The sequence below is a fragment of the Stegostoma tigrinum genome, chromosome 48, assembly GCF_030684315.1.
Source record: "Stegostoma tigrinum isolate sSteTig4 chromosome 48, sSteTig4.hap1, whole genome shotgun sequence".
NCBI classification, from domain to species: Eukaryota; Metazoa; Chordata; class Chondrichthyes; order Orectolobiformes; family Stegostomatidae; genus Stegostoma; species Stegostoma tigrinum.
In genome coordinates this window covers 4590163-4603162 of record NC_081401.1, presented here as the reverse complement: position 1 = coordinate 4603162, position 13000 = coordinate 4590163, and the positions used below count along the sequence as shown (strand labels likewise).

The 13000-nt window shown below is 44.7% G+C and overlaps 1 protein-coding gene across 1 annotated transcript; it reads left to right on the top strand.

Moving 5' to 3' along the window:
- Nucleotides 1-2749: 2749 nt before the first annotated feature.
- LOC125450124 (allatostatin-A receptor-like) lies at nucleotides 2750-3565 on the top strand. The gene has a single exon (XM_048526103.1). It carries the CDS (start codon nucleotides 2750-2752, stop codon nucleotides 3563-3565), a length of 816 nt encoding a protein of 271 aa, XP_048382060.1.
- Nucleotides 3566-13000: the final 9435 nt, after the last annotated feature.

Sequence of the window (13000 nt, the reverse complement as noted above, 5' to 3'; positions counted from 1 at the left end):
GAAGTGAAAAGGAGCAGAAAGTTCAGGGTCATTTTTAGCAGACAGAGCCTAGATATTCTGAAATCTGCACTTCATTTCCAAAATTTGGAGGAAACCACGTTCTGAGCACAGCTTCACCAGGAAGGTATGTCTGGGGCCTTGGAGAACAAAGAGGGAGGATGTAAACATTACATCTTCTGCAGATGTTACATTTTCTGCAATTGCAGGGAAAGTTGCTGTGAGGCTGTGGGGATGTGTTGGGAGTGAAGCAGGAATGGACAAAGGTGTCTTGGAGGGAAGGGTCATTGAGGGTGATGGATATGGGTGGGGAGAGGATGATGTGACAAGCTGTGGCATTCCACTAGAGATGGCGAAAATGGAGGCTTATGATCATGTGGATGTAGACACTGTTGGGACGATACCCTGTTGGCATTATAATACAATGAATGAAATCACACGACCATTGATGAGATTCTTCTTATAATCTATCCGAACAAACAGGCAATGCGCTAACATCAACTTTGTTACAATTAGGCCATGTGAAGACTTCACTACAGATGTGGCCTATTCTGTGGAATAAAATGCGCCACAGGGAGAGAGACGCACATTCATAAATCTGAATAATGAGAGAAAAGTTGTAAAGTTGAGATCATTGCTTGAAAAGCTAGAATATCTGGTAATTCCCTGCATTCAGTAAACTATTAAACATATTCTGAAAAGCTGCATTGGACAGGCAAAGTGATAACTAAGATTGGGAAGCACTGATTCCAAAGAAAAATGCATGTCAAGTTAAAATGATACATTCATTTACTCATTTATATTGATTGTAGCCTTTTAGGTCCTGACCAATTATTAGAGGTGATGAGTCACTGTGCACCGGAAGCACCCAGTTGACTGTTGATTGTCGTGGGCAAAATGCATCAGACAGAAGGATCAGTGAAGATATACAAAATGATACTGATGCAAAAGCGAAGGCGATATAATCCAAAGCAACAGCTGCCTGAAATTCAGTGTTCGGGGGAACATTGAGACCAGCTCGGCCTGGTGAACACAGACATATGAAAAGTTTGGGAGGTCCGAGAAAGAACTGTCACAAATATTCTGTGACTAATGCAGGGAATTCTCAAAGACACAAGGAATGGAAGACCATAGATATCGCTGTTAGATTTGGTCTGAAGCAGATTATAGATACATAATAAACTATTAGAAGTATTTGTGGCCGCGAAGGTGAGACACATATCGTGACAACAAACTGTGGACCTGGATGAACACAACAGGCCAAGCAGCATCTTAGGAGCACAAAAGCTGACATTTCGGCTCCAGACCCTTCATCAGAAAAGCTTTTCTGATGAAGGGCCTAGTCCCAAAACATCAGCTTTTGAGCTTCTGAGATGCTGCTTGGCCTGCTGTGTTCATCCAGCTGCACACTTTGTTATCTCAGACTCTCCAGCATCTGCAGTTCCCATTATCTCCCTCACACACCGCGACAGTTTGATTCACACCAGAAGAAAAACATCCATTGCCACTTCCGTCGATATATACTAGATTTTCCTTCACTGATTTTTTTTCTCATTTCTTTAGATCTGCTGTTTCAGTCAAACAAAAATTTCCCTAACTATGTTTGTTAAATGACTGTGAATAATGTGAGTGATGTAACTAATTGATTCCCTGAAGGTTTGATGCATTAATAAATGTAGACTGCTTTCCATGTCTTGGACGTGGCTAATCCGAGTGTTTCAGCTCGACAGAAACCACTCACTCTCACACACAATGGAGAAGGCTGCAATTTTGCTCGTGAAAGAGATTTACTACCCAATACTCGCATTGGTTGCTATTCCTGGTGAGTCGATTTAGTTTTTCACCGATTTATCTCAATCAACTTATTCAGAAATGTTTTACACACCTCTGGAGCAGGTGGACTTGTTCAGGATTTCTCACTCGGGGGGCAGGGACAGTGCCACTGCATCACAAGAGGGCCTAATGAGGTGTTATCATGTCATTGTATTGATCCCCGTGTCACCGTTATCCCTGGTTATTCACACATTGAGTCAAGTAACTGATTTCCTCCGTGTCAACATTTCATAACTAATTTAGAGAACTCACTGATGAATGGTCACTCAGTGGTTAGCACTGCTGCCTCACAGTGAAAGAAACCTGGTTCAAATCCTGCCTCAGGCCGCTGTTCGTGTGGAGTTTGCGCATTATCCCCGTGCCTGTGTGGGCTTCCTCTGGTTGCTTCGATTTCCATCCACGGAAAGGAAAAACCTGCAGGTTAGGTGGATTGGCCACGCTTAATTGTCCATAGCATCTAGTGATGTGCAGGCTCGGCGGTTTAGCTATGGTAAATGCAGGGTTACGGCAAAGGGCAGGGGAGTGGATCTGGGCAAGATGGTCTGTGGAGGTTTGGTGTGGACCCGACACTGGACGGAATCTCTGATTGTATGAACGTTGCCTTCTAATACCTGCTTTCACTTCATCTTGCTGGTGTTACAATAAAGTCCCTCAATGATCCCTTGTATTTGTGGGCTCATTGTTATCCCTTTTCAACTGATCTCAGCGACAGTTGACTAAACACGCTTTGCCTATTGCTAGTTGAATGAAACTGACTCGCATTGTCATATGTCAGGCGCTATCACGATTACTATCATGAATCAGGCATTGGAACATTATTCACTGCTGTTTTTCTCTCACAGCAAACTTGGCTACAATTTGGATTATTTCACAAAGAAAATGCGGCCTTTCCAAGTGTGTCACTGTTTACATGTTGGCGATGGCAACAACAGATCTACTGGTCCTGATCAACAATGTGGTACTCTATTACATCTTCAGTTATCATTTTCCTTGGTCATTCATGTCCCTTACTCCTCTTTGCAGAGTCATTATATACCTGACTGCCGTCACTCCTGATTTGTCTAATTGGTACGTTGTCTGCTTCACATTTGACCGGTTCATACTGATCTGCTGCCGGAAGATCCAAACAAAGTATTGCACCAGAAGAACTTCAGTCAAGCTGGTGATAACCATCGCTGTTGTGATTGTCTTGAAGGAAATACCAGTATTGTTTGCTTATGACCCTGAACAAATTATAAACAAAGTGCATTGGGGCTGCCGATCAAGTGAAGCGTTTTTTTCATCTTCTGCAGGAACAGGTTATGTCTGGTTTTACAGCGCCTGTGTCGTTTGGATTCCCTTTTCTCTAATTGTCTTGTGCAATTCATTAATTATCAAATGTATTGTACTGGCGAATAGAGCCCGCACTGGGCTTCGGAGCTGCAAGAGTGGGAATGAAAGCGACTCAGAAATGGAGAACCGCAAAAAGTCCATCATTTTATTATTCTCCATCACAGTAAATTTCCTTTTGCTCTGGTTGCCACTTGCCGTGGCTTTAAGCGTTACCAAACTGACAGGCACCGTTTATTACCGAGGGAAGTTCACAGACCCCAAATTTATCGCCATGGAATCGGTAGATATGTTAAAGTATTTTAGTTGTTTTCTAAACCCTTGTATATATGCAGCGACCCAGAGCAAATTCAGAGCGGAGCTGAAAAATATGGCAAAATGTCAATGGATTTTATTCTGGAGATAGGCTCGACAGAAGTCTGCAAAATAGCTCCAGCTAAGCAGTTGGTTCTGCTCAGCGAAATTTTATTTTCTCATCTTTCTTCATCAGAAAATATAATCTTTTCTGGTAAAAAGGCACACGATTCATTTCTACATTGACATGTTTTAGATTTCCGATTACACCTTTGATGCGAGTTCTGAGAAAGGGTCAGTGGACCAGAAATTTTAACTCTGATTTCTCTTCACAGGTGGTGCCAGACCTGCTGAGCTTTTCCAGCAGAATTATGTGTTTGTTTCTGATTTACAGCATCCGTTGTTCTTTCAGTTTTTACTTTTGCTCTGGGTACACTTCAGTTTCTCTGCCTACCTGCTGAGTGTAGAAAACTTACTCCAGGAAATATGATACATCATGCATTCAGGAATGTAAAATGACCTGATGATATAGATTTGGGCATGCATATGAAGAAAAACAGATATTTCTATTGCAGCAATCGAGATCGAAGGCTTCTGTTTTGAACCATCAATCAAGTTTCATTTCGTACAAAGCAATGGAGTAGACTGTCCACATGTCTTGTTCAATCTTATGGCACTGGAACAGAATATCGTACAGTGTGGGCATGTAACTGAAGAGAGGCCGTCAATGCAAAGAAAAATGATCTGACTCTCTTCACACGGCTGATGCCCTGTGGGTGGAACCATCCACACCCTGTCCATCGATGTCGCACCTCAGTTCCAGTTCCCAGGGAAGAGGAGGAGAAGGGGAGGAAGGTCTAAATAGCCCGGTCCTCGCTTTCACCTCAGATGACACAAACTCTCCATTCACATTGCCCTCCCACACATTTTCCTACCCACACCAGAACATGCTCTGTTTCTTTCTATTTCTCTTCCTCCTCCTCCGCCAACTTTCCCTTCATTTCCTCACTCTTTTTTTCACAGTTTCTTACTCCCCATTTCTTTCTCACACTCTCCCACCTACATTCTCTGACTACGTTCACTTTCTCCATATCTCTATTCTCTCTGGCCATTTGTCTCTCTTCTTTCTTCCTCCCCTGTTCTTCATCATTGTTCTGTCATTCTCCCTCCCTCGATCTCTCTGTTACTCTTTCTCCCTCTTTCATGCCTTCTTTTGCATTTTTGTCTCTATCATTTCTTCAGTCCCTTCCTTTCCACCCTCAATTCTTGTCGTTCTCATTTTGCCTGTCTCCATATCTCCCTGGCTGTTTCCCCCATCCCTCCGTCTCTCTGTCACTAAATCACACAGATGTACTCCTCACAGCACTGTGGATGTGAATGCTGTACTGCTATCTCATCTGTGTTTCTTCAAGGGATCGAGTTCCTGCATTGAAGGAGCAGAGCTCTGCATTTCACCCCACTCACTCACTCAGGTCTTGGTGAACATTTAAGCCATTTAAATATTAATCTACCCTCCCATGTTTTCCATACAACTGTATAGCTTCACATTTATTCACAAAATAGGACACCTGCAATACATTTGCCCAGTCACTCTGTATGTGTCTACCTGTGTGTTTCTCTCTGTAGGTGTGTACACCTGCGTGTGTCCATGTGTGGGAACTGATATGACTGTGTGTGTTTCTGCATGTCAGCCGCAGTGTGTTTGCATGTGTGTCTGTATGTGTGCATGTCTATGTGTCTCTAAAAGTCTGTATGAGCATGTTGTTATGCATTGGGTAAGTTATAAAGTTTCATAAAGTCATGAGGGGTGTGAATAGTCTAAATATTTAGGGGCTTTTCCGTTGGGCAGGGGAGTCTGAAACCAGAGACCATAGGCTTAGGGTGAGAATTAAAAAGTAACTGAGCGTTCACCCTCTCACACAGAGCATCCGAAGTGCCCGATGAAGTGGTTGAAGCAGGTACAATTTCATCATTAAAAGGAATCTGGATGTGAATATGTACAGAATCGGTTTATATTGATTTGGGCAAAAGGCTGGCAAATGGGAAAAGGTCAGATTGGGATGTCTGGTTGTTATGGACCAGTTGGGTGTAAAGGTCTGTTTCCGTGCTACATGACTCTATGACTCTGTTTCGGTATATTTCTGCCTTTGCGTGTGCGTCTGTGCACCTTCCTGTCGGTGTCTGTGTGTCTATATGTGTTGTGTGTATGTTAGTGTATTCGAGTACATAGCGATGTCTGTGTCTATCTCTGTTTTTGCATCTGAGTGCAAGAGGTTTCAGTCGTTTTGGAAGTTATCCTTTGGAGTGGAAGTCAAAGTCTCTGTAAACCCCCTCCCTGTGCCTCTTGTATTTGATATGTTGGGGGTTGGTTTAGTTCGGTTTACTGCACGATTGGCTTGCAAAGTGGTGAGATGCCAACAGTATGAGTACAATTCTCATCACCAGTGGATGTGCCCATGAAGGTATCTCTTTCTAAACCCCTGCCATTGCTTGAGGTGTGCTTTCCCTCGAGCTCAATTATCACCAGCCGTAAAAACATAGAAACACACAAGATGGGAGCAGGAGGAGGCCATTCAATCCTGCTCTGCCATTTTTCATCATCATGGCTTATCGTCTGACTCAACAGCCCGATTCTTCGTTCTCTCCGTGACATTTGACCCCAATCACCCCCAGTGTTATATCTTGTCACCTCCTGAAAACATTCAATGTTTTGGCATAAGCTACTTCCTGTGGTACTGAATTCTACAGGCTCACCACTGACTGGATGAAGAAATGTCCGTTCATTTCCATTCTAAATCATCTCCCCCAAATACTGACAATGCGTCCCTGGTTCTGGACACACCCACCATCGGGAACATCCTCCTTGCATCTACCCTGTCCAGTCCTGTTAGACTTTTATAAGTCTCTGTGTGATCGCTCCTCATTCGTCTGAACTCAAGCGAAAACCATCCTAACTTGGCCAATCTCTCCTCATACGTCAGACCCACCATCCCCAGAATCAGCCTGTTAAACCTCCGCTGCACTCCCTTGAGAGCAAGTGCAGCCTCTCTCAGAAATAGATACCAAAATTGATCTTAACCTCCAAAGAGGCAGGCATAGCTTGGGCCACTGTGGGTCCCCATTGCCACCCCCTCTTGTCTGCAGGAAGTGAGAGGAATTGAAAGAGAAGTCGTTGAGGGCGAGGACGAGTTTGGCTAGGAGGATGAGGGGTTCGGTGGAGGGGGACTGGTTGGGCCTTTGGGACAAAAAGAAGCCTTTAGGCCATCTGGGTGGGAATGCAGCTGTACAGGGACTGGATGTCCATCATAAAAATGAGGTGTTGGGGACCAGGGAATTCTTTCTGGAAGGACCACTTTCTCCATGTCTCCCTTGTCCGCTCCACACTCCTCTCCAACCTCACCACACTCAGCACTTTCTCCTGCAACTGCTACATCTGCCTCCACACCTCCCCCGTCGCCCCCATCCCAGGCCCTAAGATGACGCTCCACATCAAGCAGATGCTCACCTGCACATCTGTCAATGTGGTAGATTGCATCTGCCCGTTGTGGCTTCCTCTACATTGGGGAAACCAAGCAGAGGCTTGGGGACCACTTTGCCGAACACCTCTGCTCGGTTTGCAATAAACAACTGCACCTCCCAGTTGCGAACCATTTAAACTCCCCCTCCCATTCCTTCGACGACATGTCCATCCTGGGCCTCCTGCAGTGCCATAATGATGCCACCCGTAGGTTGCAGGACAGCAACTCATATTCCGCTTGGGAATCCTGCAGCTCAATGGTATCAATGTGGACTTCACCAGCTTCAAAATCTCCCCTCTCCCTCCCGCATCCCAAACCCAACTCATCCCTGCCTCCCTAACCCGTTCTTCCTCTCACCAAGCCCCTCTTCCCACCTCATGCCACACCTCCACTTCCTACCTGCTAACCTCATCCCGCCCCCTAGACCTGTCTGTCCTCCCTGGACTGACCTAGCTCCTCCCTCCCTCCCCACCTACACTCACCTCTACAGGCTCCATCCCCTCCCCTTTAACTTGTCTGCCTCCTGTCCACCTATCTTCTCTTCTATCCATTTTTGATCCACCTCCTCCTGTCTCCCTATTTATTTCAGAACTCTCTCCCCTCTCCTTCTGATGAAGCGTCTAGACCCGAAATGTCAGCTTTTGGGCTTCTGAGATGCCACTTGGCCTGCTGTGTTCATCCGGCCCCACACTTTGTTATCTCAGACCCTGTACCAGAATCTGTTAAGATGGATCATATTGTGTTTTAATTTTCCCTCTCTGTCTCATATCGAATTAAGACCACCCGTTTCTGAAGATTTGCTTATAATGAATAAATCAGACGTTTTTCTTCAATCAAAAGTATCAAGGATAACATTGAAAAAAATCAAATGTGCTGAGGTATGAACAATAAATGTGTAACACAGAGAACATAGAAATGTTTAAAGATTTCCACACACACAATGACCATACAGTCATATTAATCCCAAAAGTGTCTTATTGCGGTACTGAAACAGGAATGATTCAGCTGTGGCCTCAGTCCCTGTTCTGAGTTTGTGGAAGAGGAAAAAATGAAATAATGCTTGTTCAATGTTCTTTAGAACAGCAATTTTAGAAGTTTTATGTGTGCCTGGATAACTGGGCACAGAAACAAATTGTCGTTTGTGTCATAACTGTGTTCCATTCACTTGCGGCAATGTTATGAGTGATTTACTCCACCGTATTCTAACTTCAACCTACCCATGAAACAGAGTCTGGCTTCCGACATCAATTTCAATCCGTGAGGGATGGAAACTGAGGAAAATGAGAATAAGTCATGTGGTAAGGGGAAGGTAGATCTCACTGAAAATAATAAAGATAGCTTATCACAGGTTTTTTAAAAAAAGAAAACCGATAAAGGGGAAAGGAAGATAAAACATGCTCAGCTGTTTTCACTGCAGTAAAACAGATCGCATGGAGTCCCAGTGGAGATGGTTCACAAATGAAATTGGAAGGCGGATGTAAGAAAACAGGATACACCAGTAAATTTTGTTGAAGTGGTAAAGGAAAGTGTAGTGGAAGTAATTTTGTCAGAAAGTTCAATAATCATCAACAGAAATATTCCATGATTGGGAAGGAAAGATTGAGCTTGGTGTTGGCGTTACAACATTTCAACAGTTTTATTGCTAGCCACGTGACTAAGAGAATTGTATGTACTGATCATAACGCATTAAAGATTCTGGAGAAATTTAAGGACAAAAATCACAGACTGTTTAGATGGACTTTATTGTTGCAGGTGTAAATGGACTGAAATAGAATATAGCAGTGAATGTTTGCATGTTTACAGTCAATGTAATACATCTGTTTTGTAGCATAATAAAAGAGTAAGACTAAGGGTATTAAAATGAAGACAACTTTGTACATTAGATAACAAGGTGTACAGCTGGATGAGCTCAGCAGGCCAGGCAGCATCAGAGGGGCAGGAAGGCGGATGTTTCGGGCCTAGACCCTTCTTCTGAAGACGGTAGGAAGCTAGTGAAGTTGCATGCTTCCCTAGCAGGATGTGGGAGAAGGGGAAGGCCATAGCGGACAGGTCTCTGTGGCTGAGACCTTGTGGCAAAGAAGGGAAGTGGGGAGAATAGGAGAGCAATTGTATTGGGGGATTCGACAGTACGATGCGCAGGCAGGTGTTTCTGTGGACACGAACGAGATGAAAGGATGGTATGTTGCCACCAGGGTGCCAGGGTCCACGATGTCTCGGATTGTGTCTTCAAGATCCTTAAGAGGGAGGGTGGGCAACCAGCAGTCATGGTACACATCGGTACCAATGAAATAGGTAGGAAAAGGACTGAGAATGTGAAAAACGAGTACAGGTAGTGAGGTCAGAAGCTGAAGTCCAGGAGAAACAGGGTGGTTATCTCTGGATTTCTACCAGTGCCACGTGATAACGAGGTAAGAAATAGGGAGAAAGTGCGCTCTACACATAGCTTCAGGGCTGGTGTAGGAGGGAGGGCTTCCATTATATGGATAATTGGAGCACATTCTGGGGAAGGTGGGAGCTGTACAGGAAGGACGGGTGGCCCCTGAACCAGAAGGGAACAAATATCCTGGGAGGGAGGTTTGCTAGAGCTGTAAGGGATGGTTTAAACTAGATTGGCAGGGGGTGGGGAACTGAATTTATAATTCAGAGGATGAGGTATTCAGCCTTCCAACAGACACAACAGGGAGTGAGGTGGTTTATAAAGAAATGCCATCTATGGAGCGTAATTGCGGACACCGAGATGGTTTGAGGTATGTATACTTCAAAGCAGGAAGTATCAAAAATAAAGTGGATGAACTTAGATCATGGGTCAGTACTTGGGACTACGATGTTGTGGCCATTGCAGTAACTTGGGTAACTCAGGGAGAGAAAGGGATGTTGGAAGTTACGGGATTTAGATGCTTGAAAAGAAATAGGGAGGGCAGAAAAAGAGGTGGGGGAGTGGCATTGCTGGTCAGGTTGAGGATAGCAGTGACTGAAAGGCAGTTTGAGAATGAGATGTCTACAGAGTCAGTTCGGGTTGAGGTCGGGAACAAGAAAGCAGCAGTCACTTTGTTGGGAGTTTTTTTACAGACCCCCTAATAGTTGCAGAGAAGTGGAGGAGCAGATTGGGAGGCAGATACTGGAAAGTTGCAGAAGTCACAGGGTTGTATCATGAGTGGCTTCAACTTTCCAAATATTGATCTGAAACTTTTCAGTTGTAATAGTTTAGATGGAGCAGATTTTTTGCAGTGTGCTCAGGAAGGATTCCTGACGGTATGTAGATAGACCAACACAAGGAGAGGCCACTTTGGATTTGGTGCTTGGCAATGAGCCAGGCCAAGAGTTAGACCTGTTGGCAGGAGAGCATTTTGGCATTAGTGATCATAACTCTGATTCTTTCATGGTAGTCATGGAAAAGGATAGGCACATATGGCAGGGTAAAGTTTAGAATTGGGTGAAGGGCAATTACAATTCAGTTAGGCAAGAACTGGCAACATAAAATGGAAACAGATGCTGTCAGGGAAGATCACTGTTGAGATGTGGAGATTGTTTAAGGAATGCATACTGCGTGTGATCGATATGTTTGTCCCTGGCAGGCAGGGAAAATCCGGTTGGGTGAGGGAGCCTTGGTTCTCAAGAGAGGTCGAACAACTGATTAAGAGGAAGAATGATACTTATATAAGGTTCAGGAAACAAGGAACAGAAAAGACTCTAGAGGGATACAAGTTATCCATGAAAGAGCTGAAGTAAGAGCTTAGACAATAGACAATAGGTGCAGGAGTAGGCCATTCAACCCTTCGAGCCAGTACCACCATTCATTATGATCATGGCTGATCATCCACAATCAATATCCTGTTCCTGCCTTATACCCATAACCCTTGATTCCACTATCTTTAAGAGCTCTGTCAATCTCCTTCTTGAAACTATCCAGAGACTTGGCCTCCACTGCCTTCTGGGGCAGAGCATTCCATATAACCACCACGCTCTGGGTGAAGAAGTTTCTCTTCAACTCTGCTCTAAATGGCCTACCCCGTATTTCTAAACTGTGTCCTCTGGTTCTGGACTCGCCCATCAGCAGAAACATGCTTCCTACCTCCAGAGTGTCCAATCCTTTAATTATCTTCTCCATCTCAATCAGATCGCCTGTCATCCTGCGAAATGCAAGAGTATACAAGCCCAGTTGCTCCAATCTTTCAACATATGATAGTCCTGCCATTCTGGGAATTGGCCTCGTGAACTTACGCTGCACTCCCTCAATAGCCAGAATGACCTTCAGCAATTTTGGAGACCAAATCTGCACACAATACTCCAGGTGTGGCCTCACCAGGGCCCTGTACAACTGCAAAAGGACCTCTTTGCTCCTATACTCAATTCCTCTTGTTATGAAGGCCAGCATGCCATTAGCTTTCGTCACTGCCTGCTGTGCCTGCATGTTTGCTTTCATTGACTGATGTACAAGAACACCCAGATCTCGTTGTAGGAGAGCTACAAGGGGGCATGAGAAAACCTTGGCTGATAGGATCAAGGAAAACTCCAAGGCTTTTTACACATACGTGAGAAATTAGAGAATGACCAGAGAAAGGGTAGGATCGAGCAAGAATTGGAAAGGGAATTTGTGCACGGAGCCGAAAGAGATAGGAGATGTCCTTAATGAATACTTTTCTTTGATATTCACAACTGAGGGAATAATTCTAAACAACATAACGGGATACAAAATGACACAGGGTAAGATAGCAGACATGATGCATTCCTCCCTGACACGTTTGATGCTTTCTATGCTCAGTCTGCCCCGACAGACCTGGATACATCTGTAAACTTTAACTCTGTTCTCTTCTCCACAGATGCTGCCAGACCTGCTGAGCTTTTCCAGCAACTTAGTTTTTGTTCCTGATTTACAGCATCTACAGCTCTTTTGGTTTTTAGACACATCTGTTCCCTCTGTCACTGCTTCAGAATGCAGATCAGGGAAGGCGAGGAGGCCGGATGGTGTCCACAGTTAAACATTCATATCCAGTGAACATCCACCAGTGGAGGTAATCACCGACATCTTCAACATCCCCCTCCTACAAGCCAAAGTTCCTACCTGCTTCAAGGTGAACGTTATCATCCCCATAAACAAAAAGACACATGCAGTGTGTCTAATAGCTCTGACTTTAACAGACATGAAGTGCTTTGAGCGGCTGGTCTTGGCCCGCATCAAATCCAGCCTCACACCCTGTCTCGATCTACTACAGTTTTCCTACAGGCATAACAGATCCACAGAGTTTGCCATATCCCTAGCCCTGCCCTCAGAGTTCTCCAGAACATCTGAATAACAAAACTACCGATGTCAGACTCCGGCGCTCTGTTTACAGCTCTGTCTTCAACATCATTGTCCCCTCCAGACCGACCTCCAAACTGCTTGACCCTGGCCTTGGCTCTGCCTCGACAATTGGAACGCAGCGTTGTCACCTTCGGAAGTAATCAGTGAGGATAGGTAAGTGCCCCTCCTCCACAATAACTGTCAACACTGGAGGCCCCCAACGAGGCTTCCTCAGCCCACTACTCTACTCCCTGTTCACCGAATTCCGTGTTGCCAATTTCCAGATGTAACCATCTACAAGTTTTCTGATGATGCCACTGTAGTGAGACGGATATCTCACAACAACAAGTCAAAGAATAGAAGGGTGAAAGAGGGCTTGGTGAGGTTGTGCATTGAAAACAATCTGCCTCTCAAAGTCAGAAAACTAAATAATGGACCATCAACTTCAGAAAGAAAGGAGTTGAACACACCACCAACTACATCAACCAAACTGAGGTTGAGAGGGTGAAGAGCATCAGGTTCCCCAGAGTGATGATAACCGACAACTTGTCCTGGAATTTCCACTTCGACGGTACCGGCAAGAAGGTATGCCAACGCCACTTCTTCTTCAGGAGGCTCAGAAGATCTGGCATCACCTCAAGGCCCCTCACCATCTTCTACAGATGCACCATTGAAAGCATACTCTCCAGGTGCAGAACAGCTTGATATGGCAACTGATCTGCCCAGGGCTATAAGAAAAGTACAGAAG